The sequence below is a fragment of the Muscardinus avellanarius genome, assembly GCF_963383645.1.
Source record: "Muscardinus avellanarius genome assembly, chromosome: 15".
NCBI lineage: Eukaryota > Metazoa > Chordata > Mammalia > Rodentia > Gliridae > Muscardinus > Muscardinus avellanarius.
This window is the reverse complement of record NC_137801.1, coordinates 39,404,141-39,428,472: the sequence shown is the minus strand read 5'-3', so window position 1 is coordinate 39,428,472 and position 24,332 is coordinate 39,404,141. Positions and strand designations below refer to the sequence as shown.

Here is a 24,332-nt window from a genome sequence, read left to right as displayed (position 1 = left end):
AATGTAACTTTCTTATTTAAACATCAGATTATCACTACCAATCATAATTTCTCTTCAAGAAACATGAAGCTGCCTGTTCCACTGTGGCTTTTTTCCCCTCTGTCACGTATTATGAACCTCATGGTCCATAGGCATGTACCACATATCCTCTGTTTGCTCCTCTAGAATCACTTCCCGTCTTCCCCACCCTCCTCCCTACCCTGGAAGGCTGACTTCTATGGACAGCCCCAAGGGCTCCCACACCACCAGATCCCGGCTCAGTTTAGCTCCTGGGAATGTTGGGCAGGAAATCAAGGGAGGGGAATGCAGTCAGGGTATTTATTCTCTCTCCATTTTGGTCAACTCGGATTGGCTGTGTTCCTTGGTCACTGTGTCTCAAGGAGGTGGACTGGACAAGCCTCTCTCTAGAGACAGTAACTACTTTATCCCTTCAAGCCCAGGGTTTGTAGTAACATTCTGACTTCCTTGGGGTTCCCTCACGCAGGCCCACAACCTTGCAAATAGTTTATATTAATTCAAATGTAACAATGTAACATTCATATCATCTTGGGACCCTGATTAGTATACTTCCTATGAGAAAACTAGGCTACCTTTGACCAAATGGAAAAAAAAAAAAAAGAAAGCCCTTCCAAACCAGGGTTTAAGAAAGTATGAGCTGGGCATGGTGGTATACATCTATAATCCTAGTAGTTGGGAGGCTAAGACAGGAGGATTTCAGGTTCAAGGAGGTAGGAGAGGATTTGCTGACCTCCTTACTCCACCAGAGCTGGAACAATCAAACAAAATTTCAACTATCTTCCTACAAAGCAAATAACAAGTAGCATATGTTAGTCAACTTTCCATCACGCAATAAATACCTGCCATAATTAACTTAAAAAGAGAAAAGGTTCATATTGTATGACAGTTTTGGAGGTTTCAATCTTTGAATAACTGACTCTGTCATTTGGGGGCATATCATGGGCAGAATGTGTGGTGGAACCAAACTGTTTACCTTATGGCCAGGGAGTAAAGGAGAGAAGAAGAGAGCAGAGCACTGCAATCCTCTTCAAGCACATACCCACCATAACCTAGACTTCCTGCTGGGTCCCACCTCCTAAAGCTCCACCATCTCCTGAGAGTCATCCCGGGGTGCAAACCTTTACTACATGTACCTTTACGGGACACCTAAATTCCAAGCTATAGCATAGCATATTGAATATGCTTGGCTTTACCCTGTCCAATCTCTATCCATATCTTTTTGGCTCTTCAGAGCTCTGTCCCTATCTTTTTAGGAGCAAGTTACATTCCTTTTCTTTTTGTTACTGGGAATTAACTCCAGGGGCATTCTACTTCTGAGCTACACCCCCAGCCCCATTTTATTTTTATTTTGAAACAGGGTCTAAGTTGCAGAGGGCCTCACTAAGTTGTTGATGCTAACCATGAACAATACCTACTTCTTTTAAAGGCTAACTTAGCTAGGCATGGTGGCACCTGCCTGTACTCAGTAGTCAGGAGGCAGAGACAGGAGGATTGCAGGTTCTAGTCCAGTGTGTGGTAACATAATGAGACTCTATTTCAAAACAAAAATAAGAAGAGGTGTAGCTCAGAGGTAGAAATTCCTGGGTTTAATACCTAATACCATAGAATAAATGAATAAATAAATACTTTTTTTGTGTGTGTGGTACTGGGGGTGGAACCCAGAGGCTTTCTACCTCCGGGCTATACTCCCAGACCTATTCTATATTTTATTTGGAAACAGAGTCTCACTAAGTTGCTGAGAGCCTCACTAAGTAGCTGAGGCTGGCTTCGAACCTGCGCAATCCTCCTGTCTCAGCCTCCCAAGGGCGGGGATTACAAGCGTGTGCCACCACGCCCAGCTAAATAAATAAATTTAAAGCCTAACTTGCAGGATCCAACAGGAATATTTCAGTAAACTATCTGGATTTTTAAAAACTGAGATCAAGGTCCAACCTAAGCAAAGACCCAATTATAGCTTAGGTAACTTTCCCCACTATTTCCCAACGTTTATGACTACTACCTTTTCTGTTTTAAAGCATTCCTTTGGAATCATGATTTAATGTATTTGAAGTTTATACTTTGATTATCTTTCTCTATAAAATCAGTCCATTTTTCTACAAAGAATGTTTTCTACTGCAGTGATGCTGGTATCAGGAAAATTCATGTATGTAAAAATGTTAGAGGTTTTGATTTTACCTGTCAGCTAGCCTCTTGAAGGACACTTGTTTGTGGCTGAGTTTTCTTTGTGGCCAAAGAAGGAATCACTTTTCTGTGTGGGACTATGTTGGCAACTGCCTGTGATAAATGATTTCTTAAAGCCAGGTGTCATATTTGAAAACGTATTAGTACAATTATGAGAGCTTTCATAATTCAATAACCAAAAATGCAACCAAATTGAAGAGATTTGGGTAGATATTTCCTAAAGAAAATATATAGACAGAAAGCAAACACATTATTCATAAACATCATTAATCATTAGGAAAGTACATATTAAAACCACAATGAGAAATCCTCATACACCAATTGGAATCGTAAAAAATAAATCTCAAGACACCCAGTTCAGACACTAATGTGGTACAAGTTGAACTCTATGTACTGCAGATAGAAATGTGAAATGGAACAGTAACTTTGGAAAACAATTTGTTTCTTATACAATTAAACACATACCATATGATTTCAACCTTGTTTTTAGATATTTATTTGCTCAAGAGAAATAAAAACACATGTCCTCACAGAAACTTATACATGGATGCTCATGCAACATTATTCATGATAGCCTTAAAGTGGGAACAACCTAAAATGTTTGATGAATAAATAAACAAACTGTGCTACATCCATACACTGGAATGCTAACTGGCTATAAAAAGAGACAAACTATTGATACATACATGGATTAACCTCAAATGTATTATACCAACTGAAAGAAACTAGACTCAAATGGTTACAAACTAGGAGATTCCATTTATATAATATTCTGGAAAGGTAAAATTAGGCTAGATAATAGTTGCCATGGGCTTAGGGATCAGGAAGAGAATGACTGTTAAAGTACATTTGCTTTGTTTTGGATGATGGAAGTATTCTGTATCTTGATTGTATGTTTTTCTGAACATAAATTCCAGTTAGTGTGTAAAGGCTTTACTATTAAAATTCTGACTATAGGCATTTCTTGGATGAGTGTTTCAAGCAAGCATTTTGCAGGGTAGTTTGTCTGTTAAGCTGGAATGTGGACCAATGATGCTAGATATATAATCTAGTTCTGATGTATAAATATGTTCTGGAGACACTCCAGATGTGTCTCCCCATGGCCAGTCTGGATTAAACTAAAATAAGTCTGGCCCCAGTATGCTGCCGTTAATTCCTTCCTTGCAAGTTAACCAGGCACGCCATCAAGATCTAAGATTCCTTTTGGGTTCTCATGTTTAGATCTCAGGCCATTTCATGAAGATTTTAGGCGCTTAAGGTAGTCCCTGGACAGTACTAATGAGAAATTCATCAAGAAAGAAAACTCACAAGCTATTTGCTCCTGAATGCAACTAACAGTGCCTCCTAGCCTATGAATTTGTCAGAAAAAAAGTGATGAGTGGAAGAGAAGACCACAGCAATAGACATAATATTTCCTCCATTGTTTATGCTTTTTGTGGGTCTTAATCTTGTTTCTAACTGTATTGATTATAAGATACCTTGGGATATATAAAATAACTAACTAGTATAAAACACTTCAAAATTTCAAGTTTCCAGCCACACATAGTGTGGCTTGGGAGGCTGAAAAAGGAAATTAACAGGTTTGTAGCCATCTCAATAATTTAGTGAGGCCCTCTGGAACTTAGTGAGAGCCTATTTCAAAATAAATAAATAAATAAATAAATAAAGAAAGAAAGAAAGAAAGAAAGAAAGAAAGAAAGCTGGGTGTAACTCAGAGGTAGAATACCCCTTGGTTAATCCACACCAATCAGTACCACACCGAAAAATTCAAGTTTCTAGCTAAAGATAAAAAATATATTCTACTTCAATAAGTAGGTCCCAAAATTTTACTTCATGTGAAAATCTCAATAAATGTAATTCCTTAGATTCCTTGAAAAATCTGTACAATCACCTTTCTTGGTTTAATTTATGTCTCCTCAAAATCCATCTAATATTTGATCAAGACTCATGATCTTAAACCCTTAAATCTTTTTTTTCTAAGAAAGACTAACAAAAATTTTATTTTGGGTTAGAAAAATGGCCTCAACACTAGATTAATACTTTGGAATTATGTTCCTGCTTCAAATTAAAGTAGTTTCTGATAATCCTTTGAATTTCTTCACTATCTGTGGTGATGTCTCCTTTTTCATTTCTGATTTTAGTAATTTGCATTGATTATCTTTTTCTTTTGGTTAGGTTGGCCAGGGGTTTATCAATTCTATTACCCTTTTCAAAGAACCAGCTTTTTGTTTTGTTGATTCTTTGAATTTTTTTTTTTTTGTTCTCTATTTCATTTATTTCTGCTCGGATTTTAATAATTTCCTGTCTTCTGCTGGCTTTGGGGTTGGACTGTTGTAGTCTTTCTAGATCCTTGAGTTGTGCCAATAGGGTCTGAACTTGGTGATTCTGAGTCCTTCTTATGTGAGCACTCAATGCAATAAACTTTCCTCTTAATACTGCCTTCATAGTGTCCCAGAGATTTTGGTAAGTTGTGTCTCTGTTTTCATTTATTTCCAAAAATTTCTTTACTTCTTCCCTAATTTCTGTTCTTACCCATTCATCATTTAATAGTGTATCATTCAGTCTCCACATATTTGCATAGTTTCTTTTGAGTTTCCTGTTGTTGATTTCTACTTTAATTCCATATGGTCTGAAAAGATGCAAGGAATATTACATCTTTTGAATTTGCTGGTGCTTTCTTTGTGTACCACGATGTGATCTCTTTTGGAGAAGGTTCCATGGGCTGATGAGAAGAATGTGTATTCTGTAGTTTCTGGTTGAAATGTTCTGTATATGTCTATTAGGTCCATTTGGTTTGCGACAGACTGGCTCAATCGGGATGGCCGCTTACAGGTCGATTATACAAGAGGCATTGGTCCATGTCAGATTCTTTCCCGGAGAGGAATCTCCACATTTAGCGCTGTGAATAGGAACTTAAAGGAGTTTATTTCATAAAAGGGAAAGAATCGCTGCAGATAAGTGGCTGCAGAACTACCACCTAAACCTTTGTCCACCTTTCTGAGATAATTCGGTTGCAAACGGACTCAGCGGCCATCCCGATTGAGCCAGTCTGTCGCATTGGTTTATAGTTTTCTTTAGTTCTAAAGAGTCTTTAGTCAACTTTTGCCTTGAAGATCGATCCAGTGGTGTGAGAGGCGTATTGAAGTCTCCCAGAATTATTGTATTTGGGTCTATTTGAGATCTGATGTCCTGAAGGGTTTGTTTTATAAACGTGGTTGCATTCACATTTGGAGCATAAACATTTACTATCATTATATCATCTTGGTGTATTGTTCCTTTTAATAAAAGGAAGTGCCCTGATTTGTCTCTTCTGATGTGTCTTAGTTTAAAATCTGTTTTGTTGGATATCAGGATTGCTACCCCTGCCCTTTTTTGTTCTCCAGTAGCATGGTATATCTTTTTCCATCCTTTCACTTTCAGTCTGTGAGTGTCTTTGGCTGTTAGGTGAGTTTCTTGCAAACAGCATATATTTGGGTTATGTTTTTGATCCACGTTGCCAATCTATGTCTTTTGATTGGTGAGTTAAGTCCTCTGACGTTAAGAGTTATTATTGAAATATGATTTTTGTTTTCTGGCATTTTGTGTTCTGTCATCTGTTTGGTAGCTTTTTCTTTCTTCCTTACTTAGAAGCCCCTCTGATCACTTTCCTCTCTTCTCTGGTTCTGAAGTCTGCTTCTTTTTTCTTCTTTATGGTTTATTTCTTTAAGTATTTTCTCTAGTGTTGGCTTTGAATTCATAAATTTTTTGAGATTTTGTTTATCCTGAAATACTTTTATTTCGCCGTCGACTTTGAATAGTAGTTTTGCTGGATAAAGCAGCTTCGGTTGGAAGTTATTTTCTTCCAAGTTCTGGATCATGTCATACCAGTCTCTCCTGGCATTCATGACCTGGGTTGTATAGTCTGGGGTGATTCTTATTATTTTGTCTCTGTATGTCACCTGACCTTTTGTTCTCACTGCTTTTAAGATCTTTTCCTTGGCCTCTATGTTAGTCATTTTGACTATTATGTTGTGTGGGGAGGTTCTTTTTTGATCTTGTCTTAATGGTGTTCTGTATGTCTCTTGAACATGAAGATCTATCTCTTGTTCCATGTTAGGGAAGTTCTCCAAAATTATTTCTGTGAAGAGATTACGGATGCCCCTGGTCTGTACCTCTATCCCTTCTTCAATGCCTTTTATCCGTAAGTTAGGGCGTTTCATATTGTCCCATATTTGCTGTATGTTTAGGTTTTGTTGCTGTAATGACTTCTGCATACTAGTGACTGTGTTTTCGGTGTTGGATGAACTGTCTTCTAACAGTGATATTCTACTTTCCATTTCCTCTAATCTTCCAGAATTTCTTTCTATTGCTGACTTCATTTCATTTATTGACTCTTTCATTTCATTCCAAACCTCTTTCTGATTCTTTTTTAGTATTTCTAACTCATCTTTCATCTCCTCTAAACTTGTTTTAAATCCTTTCATCATATTGTAGATCAAGATTTGGAACTCTCCTTCCTGCATTTCTTGTAGATCAGTATTCGTGATTTCTGTCATTTCTCCATTATTCCTAGATCTCATATTTTCAGAGTTCTCAGGTCTGATTTTCCGCTGTCTTCCCATCGTTAGTGGGTATTATTTTTAGCCCAGTCTTTGTATTAGGACTTTAGAAAAGACTTATTCCCCCAGAAAAAAAATTATCCCCCCAGAAAACCAAAAACCAAAACAAACCCAAAGACCCAAAAAGTAAAACAAACAATACCAAACCACAATAGTAAAAAATAAAATATAAAAGGATAGAATAGTAAAAAAAAAAAATAGTAATAATAAAAGAGATAACAGTCCTACTATGTTGTTGATATATGGTGAATCTTGTATTTGCTTGGAGTGTCCCTTTGTGGCCTCGTGCAGGTATCGCACCTTAAGCGCTTTTCTTTGGTCCCGGAGTTGAATTGGCTCACTTTGCGCACACTGGCACTCACACATATCGTACTCACTGTGTGCTCGCCGGGTCCGTGGCTCCTCTGAATTCACACTGGCAGTCCAATCTGTGGCTCTGAAGCTCTGGCAGCTCTCCTGTATCCTGCTGACTTTTCGCTCCTTCGGTGAACATGTCCGCTTCCCAGTCCCTGCTGATCTCCGAGCTTGTCTGCGGGGCCGCCTTTGTTGAGTGCCGCTCAGGAGCTCCAGTTAGCTAGCAACTTCAGGTATTGGAACTCTCTGGTCACTTTCAGACTTTAGAGCTTCTCTGGGAATGTTAAAGACCCAAAAGTCCCGTTTGGACCAGTGGCCATGAGGCCACTGCGCCTGCGCCTGCACTCTGCCGGCCGCCGATTCTTCAGCTCACTCTCTGCTTTCTTTGTGTGTTGTGGTGAATCTTGCAGTTCAGTTGCTGGATTTTTTCTGCCGTACTCCCCAAGTCTGTTTTGGATTGTACATTTAATTTTTTCTTTATTAAGACATTTCTGTCTCAGTAGTTGAACTTAGTTCGCTTCAGCTGGTGAGGGATGCTGCGTCTCTCCGTCACCATCTTGGAAAAAACTCCCTGCTTCAAATTAGATTGAAAGAGTAATAGATCATGTCAAGTTTGGGCACTCCATCTACTACTAGTATACCACACTTAGCAAGAAAACTCAAATCTGGGAAACAAAGGCAGTCCCATCTTGGGGATTGAACCTAGGAGAATCCTACCTCTGAACTACACTCCCAGCCCCATTTTTAATTTTTTATTTTGAAACAGGGGCTAAGTTGCTGAGAGCCTCACTAAGTAGCTGAGGCTGGCTGTAAACCTGTGATTCTCCTGTCTCAGCCTCTCAAGTACTGGGATGACAAGTGTGTGCCACCATGCCCAGTTGACTTTTATCATTTAGGAACTGGAGCTTCTGATAGTGGGAAAGGAAGATGGGCAGGAGCTAATATGCGAATTCATGAAACAGGGCTAAGTTGCAGTTTGTGTTTGAAACACTCTCTAATCTGAAACACTATTCTACTATTGCTAACTATATTTGTGAGGGTTCTCTAGAAAAACATCAAATATGACAGACAGATTTGAGGGGATTTATTAGAATTGGCTCATGCAATTATAGAGACTGCCTCAGGATAGACCGTCTGAAAACTGGAGCACCCAGGGTGCTGGAAACATGGCTGGGTCCAAGTCCAAAAGCCTCAGAATCAGGGAAGCTGGTGGGCCACTTGCACAAGTCCTTGAATCCAAAGGCTGAAGAACCCAAAATTCTGATATTGAAAGACAGGAAAGAAAGTGTGTACTAGGTCCAGGAGAGGGGGGGGGAGGGGAGGGAAGGGGAGGGGAGGGGAGAGAGGGGAGAAGGGAGAGGGGAGAGGGGAGGGAGAGGAGAGAAGAGAAAGGGAGGAAGAGAAAGAGATAGATAGATATGGATAGGGAGAATATGAATGACTATGAATGTATGAATGAGAATATGAATGAATTCACATTTCTTCTGTCTTTGTTCTCTCTATGCCCTCAGCCAAGGTGGTATCTGCCCACATTGGGTTAGGGAGGAGCTATTTTACTATGGTAACCTACCTCTGTGTAGCAGAAGGTTTAGTTTACTTTTCTAGTATGATAAAAGGTTTTTTTTTTTCCCTCCAAGCACATTCTTGGGTCCTGGAGTTAATCTATTATTTTAATGAGTACCTGTTATTTGTTAAACATTATTAGGCACTGTGTAGGTGGAAGGTGAGGTTAGGGAAGTGGGGACAAAAAATGACCAACACATAGTTTCTAGATCCAAGTATTTTACAATTTAGTGGGTGAAATAGCTTCATCTATATTAAGAATTTTTTCTCCTGTTGAACTTCAGTTAATTTGAAGTCAATGGAGAGAATGGCTTTATTATGTTTCAGATGGTTAGACAGTACTTTATTTAGTGTATTTAGAGGTTGAACACTTTCTGAACATCTCAAGGATTCAAAGTATTGCATGGACCACCATAGTTAAGAAAGACAAGATCCATGGTACATGGGTGTCTTTAAATGTACTGGCTGCTGGGCGTGGATCGCGGTTCAGGGACAGCCTCAGCTACTTAGTGAGGCACTTTGAAACTCAGTGAGACCCTGTTTAAAAAATAAAGAAGACTTTAAAAATGCGGCTGGGGGTATAGCTCAGAGGTACAATGTCCCTGGGTTTCATTCCCAGTATCCGGTGTAGTGGCACACACTTGTAATCCCAGCATTTGTGAAGCTGAGACTGGAGGAACGGGGTTTGCAGACAGCCTCATCTACTTAGTGAGGTCCTCTACAACTCAGTGAGACCTGGTTTCAAAATAAAGAATAAAAAATAGGGCAGAGGGTGTAGCTCAGAGGTTGAATGACCCTGGGTTCCAGCCCTAGACCAGAAAAAAAAAAAAGTACTGGTTTTGAAGCTGGGCATGTAACATGCCTGTAATCCCAGTATTTGGAAGGCTGAGACAGGAGGATTGTAGGTTTGAGGCCTCAGAAACTCAGACAGGCCCTCAGCAACTTAGCAAGACCCTGTTTCAAAATAAAAAATAGGGCTGGGTATTTAGCTCAGAGGTAGAACAACTCTGGGTTCAATCCCAGTAACACACACACACACACACACACACACACACACACACACACTCACTCACATAAGTACTGGTTTTGAAATAATTTGGGTCTGAATCCCAGATCTGCAATTAGCTGATATGACCCTGGATGAACTACTTAACTTCTTTATTATTTTATTTTATATTTATTGTTTTGCGGGTCTAGTGATGGAACCCAGGTGCATTCAACCTCTGAGCTACAACCCCTGCCCTATATTTTATCCTTTATTTTGAAACAGGGTCTCACCAAATTGCAGAGGGCTTCACTAAGTAGCTGAGGCTGTCTGAGAACCCTGACCCTCTGATCTCAGCCTCCTGGAATGGTGGGATTACAAGCGTGCGCCACCAGACCCAGCTTACTTAACTTCTTTATACCATTTATTTCATCTATAAAAAGAGGACAATAGCAGTATCTTTTTTAGTTTTGGGAGGCTGAGACAAGAGGATCTTGGTTGGTGGACAGCCTCAGCTACTTAGTGAGGCCCTCTGCAACTCAGTGAGACCCTGTTTCAAAACAAAGAATAAAAAATAGGGGCTGGGGGTGTAGCTCGGAGGTAGAATGCCCCTGGGTTCCATTCCCAGTACTGCAAACAAACAAACACCCCTAAAATACTAAAAAAGGCAAGTCATTTTTCATTTCTACTCAAAACTAATTTTGATATGTATACCAAGTCAACTGAAAAAAAAAATGCTGGGAAATAATTTTTTTAAAAATGGAACTGACAATTCAACCCAAGGCCGCCTACAAGCTCAGCAAGCATTTTATCAGAGCTACATCCCCAGCCCTTTTAAAGACAGGCTCTCACTAAGCTATTCAGGCTGTCCTCCAACTTGAGATCCTCCTGCCTCAACCTCAGGGGTCTCTGGGCTTGCAGTGGGGTGCAATTTTTAAGTTAAAAAATAAAAGGGGCCCAAGGGTTGGAAGCAGGATTAAAAACATGTCAGGTGTGGTGGTGCATGCTTGTAATCCCAGCATTCGGGAGGCTGAGACTGGAGGATTGCAGTTCGCCCACAGCCTCAGCTACTTAGTGAGGCCCTGTTTCAAAATAAAGAATAAAAATAGAGCTGGGGGCATAGCTCAGAGGTTTACAAAACCCCAGGGTTCCATCCCCAGTACCGCCAGGAAAAAATAAAAGTCTCAGAGTGTAGCTCGGGGGTAGAATGCCTCTGGGTTCAATCTCCAGTACCAAAATAAAAAGAGGGGGCGGCCGGATTAGGCCGTACATCGCCCTCCACTCAGCCCGCACCCGGAGCTGTGCTCCCCCGGCTTTCCCCTAGGATCCCTGCTCGGCTCCCGCCCGCCCAGCCTGGCTGGGCTGAGCCTCTCGCCGGAAAAGCCCAACCTTGGCTGCGCAGAGTTGTTTTCCTCGCAAATGGCGAGGCGGGACTTCCGGCTTTTGAAAAACTTCCGGCGGGAACCGGAAGACGCGGTAACACAGAATCCCCGGTCTTCCGACTCTCAGGGCGGGAAGGTGAGCTGTGCGTCCGCCTCGGCTGCGGTCTTGTGGGATCGCGGAGCCGGTGCCCGCGCTCTGGCAGTTTTGGAGCCATTAAAAAAGTTCCGAGCGCTCATTTGGGAGCTAACACCCCTTTATAAAAATGAGAAGTTTCATTACATTTTACTACCAGCTGTCGGTATCTCTCAACCCGTTTGCGGAAAATCTCTCCTAACCTAGCTTCCGCGTGTCATTCTTAGCGCCCAGGGCGGACCTGGAGAAGCCTGGGCAAACATAGATTGTTTTACACCTCAAAGGACCGGAGAGGAGGGAGAAAGCACCCTTTGCACTCCATGTGGTGGCGCTGGCTGAATCCACTGCATCTCCCCCAGTGTGTTGGGCATGTAGGAGGCGCTTGGATGGCTGTCAGGAAAGGCATGAATGGGGACTCTAGGCAACTTTCCTCGAACCTCCCACACGACAGCTTGTCATTTAATATCACTTGTGTGGATTGGGAAACAAGGATAGTCTTGGTGTTTAGGACTCTGGTTTTTACTTCTCTCTTCTTTGAGTAAACCAGTTCACCGTATTGAGTGTCAGTCTTCTCATTCATGAAATAATACCGCAGAACTGTCAGATATCACAGGCTCTTTCTAACTCTCTTGTTTTTTTGACTTGGGTATCTGTGCTAAATATCTAAGCACTTCAGTTAGTTCGCGCAGGGAAACTTTAGATGCCTCTAAAAGTTGTTTCTCTATGCTCTCCTTGAATTTTGGTGTTATTTTTTCTATTTTAATTTAATTTAATGTTTGTGTGCGTGTAGGTTCTTCTGCCTCTTGCTCCAGATTTTCACTTGCTCTATTTTAGTTCTCCGTTTCTTTGTAACATACCAACCTCCAAATTATTGATTTGGAATTTGTACATGTGCCCGCAGAGATAAGATAGCTTGGAAGAGGAAAAATCCCAGATAATTAAAGAATAAGAATGTCATTAATGTGCTGATGATCACCTTTTCAAGAAAAGAAGTGAGTGCCAGTGCCCAATAGTGATGTAAAGTAAGTTTATAGTCCTCTATAGAGACCATATTTGTATATATCCTGAGTAAGGCAGATGGGTTTCTCTCTGTGGTACTTACTGCTTTGAAGGGTGTTTGGACAATAAATGAGTGAAAGAATAATTTTAGGATATGTTATTTTCTACTGTATAAAGGAAATAAATGGGATGTACACACACACACACACACACACACACACACACACAGTGTAACCAAGAAACCTATTTTAGGCCTTATGTGTTGAGACCTAAGGGATGAAAAGGAGCTGGACATTTGATCAACAGGTGAAGAGGGCTCCAGGTACAATGAACCTGAGGTGGGAAAGAATCATACTTGTTATGAGGACTGAATATGACTAGAATTAAGCAGCTACAATAAGTGGGCAAATGTGTTTAGAAAGGGAACAGTCCTGCAGGGCATTTTATTTATTTATGTTTTTGGTGGTACTGGGGTTCCTGGAAGCCCTTCTACCCCCGGGCTACACTCCCAGACCTATTTTTACATTTTTATTTGGAAACAGGGTCTCCTAAGCCAGCACGCGCGGCTGGCTTCGAACCTGCGCGATCCTCCTGTCTCTGCCTCCCAAGCTCGGGGATTACAAGCATGCGCCACCAACGCCCAGCCTGCAGGGCATTTTAAAAAGCCATGATTAAAAAATTGGATTGGATTCTGAGTGAAGGGTGAGATGGGAAGTCACTGAATGTTTTTTAAAGCATTTTCTAAGTGATCTTTGTGTTGTAAGTGGAGAATGGGTAGGGGCAAGAGTGGAAGCAGGGAGGATAGTAATAGGCTGTTTCTGTAGTCCAGGTGAGAGATGCTGCTGAATGTGGTTAAATGTGTTCGGCAAAAGTTTGTGGTGGAAACTTAATTCCCAAATTTATATATTGATAATATTTGAGGTAGAGCCATTGGGAAGTGATTAGGGTTAGATGAGGTCATGAGAGGTGAGCCTGATGATGGGATTAATTATTTTATGCAAAGAGGAAGAGAAACCTGAGCTGGAAAGCCTCCCTTTTTCTAATCCTGTGATGAAGTCGGCCTTGGGATGACAGCAAGAAGACCTACTTCCCAACCTCTAGAATTACCCAGTCTGTGGTATTTAATTAAAACAATATAAAACAGACATAGGGACTAAAGACCCATTGGAGATAGTAGAAATTTTATGTGACTTATCAACAGATTGGATATAAGAGATGAAAGAAAAAAGATTTGCAATGTTTCTGTTTAGCAAATGAAACTCCAGAGTGTGTACATATGTCAAATTACCAGATCAGAATACTTGAGAGTGTTGAATATCAGTTACACTTTATTTTATTTATTTATTTATTTTGGTGATACTGGGGTTTCTGGAAACTCTTCCACCTCTGGGCTACACTCCCAGACCTATTTTTTTATATTTTTATTTGGAAACGGTCTCCTAAGCCAGCGACCCTGGCTACGAACCTGCGTGATCCTTCTGTCTCTGCCTCCCAAGCGTGGGGATTACAAGCGTGCGCCACCACGCCCGGCAATCATCAGTTACACTTTAATGAAGCCATTAAAAAAGTTTCCAGGTTTCTGGCTTAGCAAATAGGTAGATACGGTGCTATTTACTGAGATGGAAGATAGTGGTGTAGGAATGGGTATGAGAACAAGGAAGATGATCAAGTCTTCATTTCTTGATGTGTTATATTTTAGGTAACTAATGAGACAGCAAAATAGTTTCAGAGGCAGAGAGTTTATTATTAAGTCTGAGCCTTAAAAGCAAGGATTGGGATGGGAGAATTAAAATTATTAATAAGTAGATGGCTTAGGTACAGTCATGTACCAAATAATAGTGATGGTGTTGATAGATGCCAATGATGGATACATATATGACTGAAGGAGATTTGATAAGATTACATCACCCATCCATGTTGTAGCCATAGTTTTTACAAATATACTATGTTTGCATAATTACAAAATTATCTAATGATACATTTCTCAGAATGTATCCTATTGTTAAGTGACACATGACTATTGAAAATGTGGCCATGGATAAAACTTTGGTTAATGGAACATGTTTTATTTTTATTTATTTATTTTTTGTGGTACTGGGGATTGAACCCAGGTATTCTACCTCTCAGGTATAATACCCAGGTATTAATAAAAATAGCCCTATTTTTATTTTTATTTTGAAATAGAGTCTCACTAGGTTACAGAGGGCCTCATGAAATAATTGAGACTGGCTGCAAATGCAATCCTCCTGTCTCAGCCTCCCAAGTATTGGGATTACGAGTTGGACTACCATGTCTGGCTCTAACATGTTATATAATATGAAGTAAAAGGGCACGGGAGGAGAGGAGGTGGAGAAATAGGCCTTATGAGCTAAACTGAAGTATAAGCACCCCTGGGAATGTAATTGGCATGGATAATTCACAAATAATTTCTAAGTCTTCAGCTTCTGTAATACTCTTACTAAAACAAATCTGTTTGAAATTGACCTGTGTATTCATGCAGATTCTCCTTTCCTACCTCCTTTTTTCCTCCACTCATCATCATCCATATCCCTGCCCCCCCATGTACATCTTACACAGCTTTCCATGTACATTGTTTCTGGTGCCTAATAAAGGAGTAGTTGGAGATACTTGTTTCACTAAACCCGCTTCCTGGTTTCCTGAAGCCCACTAAGGGGTTTGTCTTTCCCTATTTTAAATATATAACACGTGTGTATGTGTGTGTGTGTGTGTGTGTGTGTGTGTGTGTGTTGCTGGGGATTGAACACAAGGGCATTCTACCTCTGAGCTATTGAGCAGTACCCTCAGATCTATTTTATTATATATATGTTTTTTGGAAATGGTTTTGCTAAGTTGCTGAGAGCCTTGCTAAATTTCCGAGGCTGGCTTTGAACCTGTGATCCTCCTGTCTCAGCCTCCCAAGTACTGAGATTACAGGCCTGCACCACCATGCCCAGCACATATGATGGTCTGTGTGAGAGTGTTTTGAATTAAGATATAGTGCCCCCAGTCTCATGAACCCTATAAATATATACCATATTTCCCCCCTTTCTTTCCTTCCTCCCTCCCTCCTTCCCTTCTTTCCTTCCTTGTAATGGGGATTGAACCCAGGGACATTTTACCTCTGATCTCCACCCCTAGCCCTATTTTATTTTATTTTATTTTATTTTATTTTATTTTATTTTATTTTTGAAACAGTGTCTAAGTTGCGGAGGGCCTCACCAAGTAGCTAAGGCTGGCCATGAACCTACTATCCTCATGTTTCAGCCTCCCAAAATAGTGGGATTACAAGCATGTGCCACTGTGCCCAGCTCCTCCTCTACATATATATATACATATATATATATATATATGTATATATATGTATGTATGTATATATATGTATATGTATGTGTGTGTATATATATATGTATATACATATACATATATATATATATATATATATATATAGGTATATATATACCTATATATATTGGTACTGGGGTTCCTGGAAACCCTTCTACCTCTGGGCTACACTTCCAGACCTATTTTTTATATTTTTATTGGAAACAGGGTCTCCTAAGCCAGCGAGGCTGGTTTTGAACCTGCGCGATCCTCCTGTCTCTGCCTCCCAAGTGCAGGGATTACAAGTGTGTGCCACCATGCCCGGCTCCTCTACATATTTAAGATAAAGTTTATTTTATAAATTAGGCATAGTAAGATATTAACACCACCGTCACCACCACCAACAACAACAATAATAAGGTAGAACAAATTATAACAATATATAGTAATAAAATTGTCAACATTAAGCAAAATAAAGGTTATTTGAACACTGTCCTGAGTTATGGTAATAAGCCATCTAAGAAGTGAGGTGGCTTTTAGTGTAAATAACAGGTGGAGGGGGTGTAGGTACCACAGATATGCCGGACGAAGGGATGATGCAAGTCCTCAGCTAGACAGTAGAATTGGGATTTCATTACACTACTTAGAACACTGCAGTTAAAAACCTGTGGACTGTTTATTTCTGGAATTTTCTGTTTCATATTTCTGGACTACAGTAGACTGAAGGTAACTGAAACTATAGGAAGCAAAACCTTGGTTAAGGGGGAACTACTGTACATCTTAGATTGGGGTGGTCGATGTGGTTGATGGGGTACTTAGGACCTTTAAATATTTACTCTGGGGGTGGTCAGATCCTCCAGAAAAAAAGCACTCACATCCCATTCTTCTCCTTTGAGGGTAAGGTTCTGACTGGCAGCATTGTGGAGTTTTAGTGGAAGAAGAATACTGGTGGAATCTGCATGAAGCATTCAGTCCATATAGTTCTGATGCACACAGTTTCACTTGCTGTCCTCGTCTAGAGACTCTCTTTTACCTTTGCTGGAGAATAAATGACTTTCCTGGGGCAGTTGTCTACTAGCATTATGTGGGGTAGACCACCAGTGTCAGACAGCTTATACCCACTCCCAACCCCCTTGGTCCAAAAGGTATCAGTGATTGCTTCTGTGTTTTTTTTTGAGGAGACTGTAGGGTAAATTGGCTTGGTTCTCAAATGCTACCAATATTGGCTTGGGATTTTAATTTTTATGTAGTAAAATCTGCTAATCTCTTTGCCTTTAGAATCTTGAATTATGACTAGGAAACTGCATTTCCTTAACCCTACTCAAAATTATGAGTGCGTGTTTGTGTATGTATGTATTTTGTAGTATTTTTATAGTTTTATATCATTGGCCATTGTGGAATATATTTTTGTTTGTGATGTGGAAGTAGAGATTAATTGCTTGTTTTTCTTTAGAGGAATAGCTGATGGTCTTATTTACTGACTAATCCATTTTTTCTCTGCCCTGGATTGAATTGCCATTCTAGTAAGAACTAACTTTTCCTTCTTTATTTTATATTTTATTATGGTAAATTACTCATAACACAGGAATCACAATTCCCTCTTTACTTATGATCAATATCTAAAACTACTTTGTAGGACAGATGACCTGGATAATCATTAAGAATCTATAAAAGAATGTGAAGGAAAAGATGGGAGATTATCCTGTCTACTTCCTAGGGAGTGTTTTCTTTTTCTTATTTTGGTTTCCTCTGATCACTGTTCTGACTACTAGTTCTGTACATAGCGGACTGAGATGAGCTATTACTGCTGGAGAATGTGTTCTCTTTTTTGACAACCCTTTAGTATTTCTATGAGATATTACTTCCTCTTCTAAGTGAATGCTAGAACCAGAGACACTATAGTATATGACTGGTTTAAAAGCTTGTTTTACAGGGTTCCAAACATTGTCAGAGTCTAATGCACTTTTTACAGTTTCACACACATTCATTAGGTAATAAATCTTTATCAAGCTTAAGTGAATTTATTCACTTCCTGTATTATGTGATGACTTTTGCTATTTGTCTTGAATTTTTTCTAGAACTGAGCTCTTGCATCTGGCAAGTATTTTTAGTGTCATAGTGATTAATCATTTTTTAAAAGCTTTACGAACTTATTTTAAGAGGATGTTTATCTTGTTTTAGGAATAACCTTGCTGTTTAGTCAATTGGCATTGCTTACTTAACTGCCAACTTTGTAGAGATGCCTCTAATTTATACTATAAGAAGATATGGAAGAGAGAAAAATACTTGTCTTTGAGATAGAGTTTAATTTAGGACTGTAATTTGCTGATGATAGTATTGCCATCAAATATCACTAGCAAAATACTCAAGGTTATAATTCTAAACAAACTAGTACTTATCTTCTGTAGGAGCTTATGTTTTTCAAAAGATGGTCCACATCCATAACGCATTTGAAACCTTTGGGAGGTTGTTTGCTGCTATTTTAGTTGGCAGCTACCTAGCAAGATAAGCCTTATGTTTTTTCCTATCCCAAATTCACAGCAGAGCTACTGGAGTATGAGTTTTGAACGATACATCATTTTTTAGCCAAACAAAGTGATCAGAATATTCAAGCGATACTGATTTCATGTTCCATTTCTTTCAGATGTCATCATTGCCAAGAAGAACAAAAATACAGGCTCAGACTGCAATATCCGATGATGAATTTTCTTACTTTGAGTCGTAAGCATATTGGTTTAATATGGTGGGGGAATGAAGCATATTTTAAGAAGTAATGTATTCTGTCACATACTTTTAAGTCATTTGGGTAGAAGAAAGCTATTTTTCATCCATTCATATAACAAATACTCTTTGAACTCATGTTGTATTCCAGACTATGTCTAATGCTGATGATTAATAGTGTTAAATAAGCAAAGGGAAAGTAACCAAATAACTACATGACAGACATAGTATTTACATAGTTTTTTGGTGGTACTGGGGTTCCTGGAAGCCCTTCTACCTCCGGGCTACACTCCCAGACCTATTTTTTATATACTTTTTTATTTGGAAACAGGGTCTCTTAAGCCAGCGCATTTGCGCGATCCTCTTGTCTCCGCCTCCCAATCGCGGAGATTACAAGCGTGCGCCACCACGCCCGGCTAGTATTTACATAGTTTAACACAGTTACTAACTAGAATGTAAGCTCTGTGAGTGTTGGGGGTATTTTATATTGCTTAATGTCTCTTTATTATCCTTGTGTGTAGGATAATTCTTTGTTCTGGTGAGTTGTCCTTGGATTTGCAGGATGTTTAGCAATGGTACTCTGCTTCCAAGTTGTGACAGTAAAATGACAGTAAAATGTCTTGACAGTGTCAGATGAGGGGAAGGCAAAATTTCCCCCAAATGAGAATTGCTGCAGAGCACTATATTAGATACTCTTAAGGTGTACACACACACACACTCACGCGCATGTGTGTATATTTGTGTGTATATATTTATTTATATATTTATTATGTATATGTATATATTTGTACTGGGGATTGAACCTGGGGCATTTTGATTTTGAGCTATACCCCCAGACCTTTTTTATTTTTTTATTTTTTATTATTTTTGCAGGTCTGGGGATGGAACCCAGGGACATTTGACTTCTGAGCTACAACCCCATCCTATTTTTTTATTCTTTATTTTCAAACAGGGTCTTACTAAGTTGTGGAGGGCCTCACTAAGTAGTTGAGGCTGTCTGCACACTGCGATCTTCATATTTTAGCCTTCCAAATACTGGGATTAGAAGCATGCACCACCATGCCCAGCTTTTATTTTTGTTTTGAAATAGGGTCTTACTGAGTTGCTGAGGCTAAATTTGAACCTGTTGTTCTCCTGCCTCTGCCTTCCAAGTACTGGGATTATAGGCATGCACCACCATGCCCACTCAGCTAGGTGCTCTTAAGATATTTATTAAAGAAATGAGTGATTAATGTTAGGTCATAATAAGTATTGTAAAGAAAAAGAGCCAGGCAGGGATAGAGAGCATGGTGGATTGTTATAGTACAGGGCATTTTTGGATAGAGTGATTAGGGAGTTTTTTGGGAATGTGAGGAGAAGTGGTGGGACCTTTTGAGACGTATAGCACAGTGGTCCTTAGGTCATTGGTGTGCCCTCCAAAAGGATTGTGGGACCCTGGTCTGTCTTTGTCTTTGTTCTTGCATTGAGATATGAACACTCCCTCTGACATATATTCCCATTTTTGCCATTTGCTGCCCTCATCAGAGGCCCAAACTAATGGGACCTTGGACTTGAACCTCCCAAACTGTACTAACAAACCATTTCTCCTTATTTAAATTAGTTGCCTTAGGCATTTTACTGTAATAAGGCATATGTGACTAATACCTAAGGAAAACTGTGCATCTCAGGGATTAGTGTTCCACAGAAAGCAGCAAATGTTGAGACCTTGAGGCAGGAATGAGTTTAGTGTGTTCAAGGACCAGTAAGGAGACCAGTGTGGCCAGCTCAGAGTCATCAAGGCAGAGAGTGATGGGAAATGAAATTGGAGTGGGTAGCATCTAAGAGACTATGACAAAGATTTTATTTGAAGGATTTTATTTGAAGTGGGTTGGAAAAGCCACTGAAGGGGTGTGGGTGGGGGTGTGACCTGCTTGCATTTACACTTGTAAAATAACCTTCTGGTTCCTTGGTAGAGAACACATTATAAGAGGGGCAAGGGTAGAAGCTGGGGGGTAGTTAAAGAGATTGTTGGAGAAGCCTAGGGTTCTAGCAGTGAAAATGTTGGAAAATGGTTTAATTTGGGATATATTCGAAGGTGGGGGATAAGACCACAGTGATGAATTTATTACAATTAGGATGTAAAGGGAAGATATATCTTGTTAATATGGGAAGAGAAATAGGTGTGTGTTGGAATCAAGAGTTCAATTTTGGACTTGGTAAATTTGAGATGATTGCTAGACATCCAAGTGAAAATAGATATGCAAGTTTTGAGCTCAGAGGAAAGGTCAAATTGAAAATGTAAAATTGAGATTTCCATATTAACCCATAGGACAAGATAGAGGATCTAACGAAAGAGAGAGCATGAGAGAGGAGGGGAAAGGGCTGAGGACTACGGCTTTGGAGATTCCAACATTTAGAATTTAGGGAGAGGGAGAGGAGACTGAGGAGAAATTTTGAGAAAGAAGGACAAAGCAAGGGTGAAGAATTCCCTGAAGGCATGTAAAGGACTTGCTGCAAGTGGGGAGTGCCAGATGCAGCAGAGATCTCCCCTGTGATGGTTAATGAGAGGTGACTAACGCCTCAAAATTGCATCACATGTTTGTTGCCAAAATGGTACTAGTGCTTGTGTTTTCTTCATCTTAACGAAAAGCCCTTAACTCTTGGCAGCATTCCCATTAAAATAGGATTAGCCAACAGTCCTGCTTGGGAGACGAGGAGACTAAGGTAGAAAGGTGTCATCCTGTGCAGTTGGATAGTAGGGAAACCTGGTTTTCTAGTTTTAGTTCCTTTTGAATCTACTGCCATTATGTTATAATGATTTATTTTTCTATAGTCTTGGGTTTAGCATTCACTTCTGAAAAGAACTCAACTTTGAGGAGATGAGTATTTTGGCCTGTCGTAATTGTGCTTTTCTGGAGCATAACGTAGAGAAGTTACTCAGTCAGGCTTTGCTGCCAAATGGAACTTACACCATTCATACCCCAGACATCCCTAATCAGTAGCCTCAGTGAAGGAAGTGGTCATCCTTTCCACCAATCTTGACCCCTCACAGGGTGGAAGTGGAATGAACCATTTTGGCAGGAGCATCATGAGCCTTTGACCCAGCTCACATGGCTGCTTTTCCTCTGTTCTTACTGTGAGTTTGATTCTTTTTGTTAGAAAAGTATGGTGGCTGTGCCTGATTCAGTGTAATCCGTATACACACAGTGAAAGGAAAAAAACAGTTAATAAAAACAGTTGGAAGGGCCTTAGTGCTGACTTTTTATGTAAGTTAGTGTGCTTCTTAGAGCAATTTCCTATTCCTTTCATTGAATTGAATAACTTTTTTTCTTTTCTTATAATGTGATTTTATTGGTGCATTATAGTCCCACATCATAATATAAATCGTGTCGACAATGACATACATGCACACAGCACTTGGTGACCCCATTTTCCTTCCCAGTTCAAAGTACTGAGATTGACGTTGGTATATTCACATATATACACATAGCCGATGGTAATATTTCTGTTAATGAGCCTCAGTCTTCCTCCTCCCCTTCCCTTAGACCACCTCCTTGGCTTCTCTGAAGTTTCTCTTCCATTATCTGGAGTCCCTCTTGTATCCCAGTTACTCCCAGAACTAAATACCTTAAAACAATTTAAATGAATTTGATTAGTACTTAGGAGCTTAAGTGCTTTTCATCATTAAAGTTGAAAAGCTCACAATGACTGTGGTGTGACATAACCCAGTAAATTACTTAAGTTCATAAGTGATTTTTGTGTCTTTAAGGTGTGCATGCACATATTTGTCAGGCGAGAGAAAAGTGGGGAGGTCTGTGATGTATAGTGTATGCTGCAGGAAGAGTATTTTTATGTTGATTTCTGATCAACTCTATTTAATTCTAAGCAATAACTGTTCACAGCTTGTGACAACTTTGATTTTTATCAATTTTTAAGAAATGTGTGTTTGTTTCTTATCTTTGACATTTATTTTTGTTTTTCCTGGAAATTCTGTCAATTTACTTTTAGATCATCTACCTCTGAAGATGACGACAAGGAAGACAGTATTTGGGAGCCTCAAAAGAAAGTCCCCAGAAGCCGTAAGCAACCTGCTCCCAAGGAATCCAAACCAAAGAGGGCACCTCGAGTGAAGAAGAACATCCCACACATCACCGAAGGCTCAGAGGATGTGGTGGTTAAAGAGGAGCTGGTGAGTGCTATAGCTAGATAGGAGGAAGGGGAAAGTGTTTTTCTGATTGGGAATGTTGTTTTCTTCTTACATAGAGTAGGACAAAATATGCAAATGATAAAAACTTCAAGGCAGCACATATAGGTCTTAATAACACAGATACACACACAGAGACATACATGCACTCACTCCCTCGCTTCCCTTCCCTTCCCTCCCTCCCTCCCCCTCTCTCCCCCTCCGTCTCTCTCGTCTCTCTTGCATACTAGATGAGCCCTATACTACTAAGTTTTACCCCTATCTTGTTCCTCATATAATTTCCCACCATGTGTTCCTTCATTTGTTTCCTTTTTCTTCTCTTAGAAGGTGAGATGGCCGGGTGTGGTGGTACATGCAGTAATTCTAGTACTTGGGAAGCTGAGACAGGAAGATCATGCAGGTTCAAAGCCAGCCTCAGCTACTTAGTGAGGCTCTCAGCAACTTAGTGAGACCCTGTTTCTAAATAAAATATAAAATAGGTCTGGGATTGTAGCCTGGAGGTAGAAAAAAAGAAGGTCAGATGGGTGTATGGTAATAGAGATAAAGATGGCAATATTCACAAAAATTTAGTGCTTACTGTTATCTAGGCAACATTTTACTCTTATAATCTTATTCTTCACAGGAACCAGTGAGGCAGGTGCTATTATTATCCTGATTTTGTAGATCAGAAAGCTGATTACTCACAGTGCACAGACACTGGGTAAAGGAGCTGGGCTTCTAAGTCAGCCTTCAGGAACCGATGTACTTCTCATAGGTGTTTTGATGTCAGCCAAGCGCAGAAGAGTGATGTATACAATGAGAAAGCTAGTTTAATAATTATTACTTTGAAATACTTATCATAACTCAAAATTTTTATGGCAATTACCTTTTTTCCCTGGAAGTTGAACTATGCGGGGAATTAAATAATCAGAAATTTGCTTGATGAGCATGGACTCAGAAAAGGAGAGTTGGATAAGTTCATTGGGCTTATCAAGTGCTCACTGTTGCCTAGGTCCTGTGTGTGTCACAGTGACAACTGAATGTTTTAGTTACATGGAGCTAAGGAAGTCCGAAATTTGTTTCACAGTTGGGTTCTCTTAGGATTGGGACCAGACTACTTGGCATCTATTTCTAAGCTTTCTTCTCTTTTGTATGTTAATTAGAAGAATACTTATCATATTTGCTTTTTTTTTGTTCTCTTTTTCCTGCTCCTGTGTGGCTGACAATTCCCTTTATGATTGACAGATTCTTTAGTTATGCCAATTCATTTGATTAAGTTATTATCAATTTTTATAGATTTTGTGTCATATTCTCTTCATATTTCTGTTCTGATCCATTATGCTTTGAGTAAATTTAATAATCAGAGGGCTATCTAACCTATAGCACTTTCAAGTTCACCTGAGAGTAGTAGTAGGTAGTCATCGAGATGGGGTAGCCCTTATGATAGTTCTCAATTTTTTAATAGTAATTCTGGAAAAAATATTTGGTAGGAGAGAAGATTGAATTTTGACTGAAATTTACTTTAGTGTTTGTTCATGATTGTGCTACTCACATCACTTAGATACAGTGGGAATAGGTTAGCAGGTGAAACTGTAAGCTCCTTTAGGCAGGGTCTTTACCTTACTTACCACTCTATCCCAGTGCCAAGATGAGTGTCAGGGCTTCTTTCTTCACAGCTGAGCTGTCATTTGGGGGAGTGGGCAGTGGGAATGCAGAGAATAGTCCCTGGATACCTGACCTGTGTAGATTGCTGGGTGGACTCCAATGAAAGAAAAATGCCTGCTGTCATTTTGTGTTTTTTATTCTCTGTCCTTCTGTATAAGGACATGGCAGGTGTAGCCCGTTGAGTTTTATGAGTGTGTGAATATTACTCTTCTCTCCTTAAATGATTGACTTTAAGTGTAAGGTTTTTTTT

General features: G+C 39.7%; 1 protein-coding gene across 1 annotated transcript in view; it reads left to right on the top strand.

Moving 5' to 3' along the window:
• Positions 1-18,178: 18,178 nt before the first annotated feature.
• Positions 18,179-24,332, top strand: part of SRBD1 (S1 RNA binding domain 1) — a gene marked incomplete at both ends in the record, with an annotated part of 233,384 nt that continues 227,230 nt past the window's right edge. Inside the window, 2 exons of the mRNA XM_080711612.1 lie at positions 18,179-18,255; positions 22,243-22,423. Of these exons, the coding sequence (XP_080567738.1) occupies positions 18,179-18,255; positions 22,243-22,423 (258 nt within the window). The remainder of the gene's footprint in view (positions 18,256-22,242; positions 22,424-24,332) is intronic.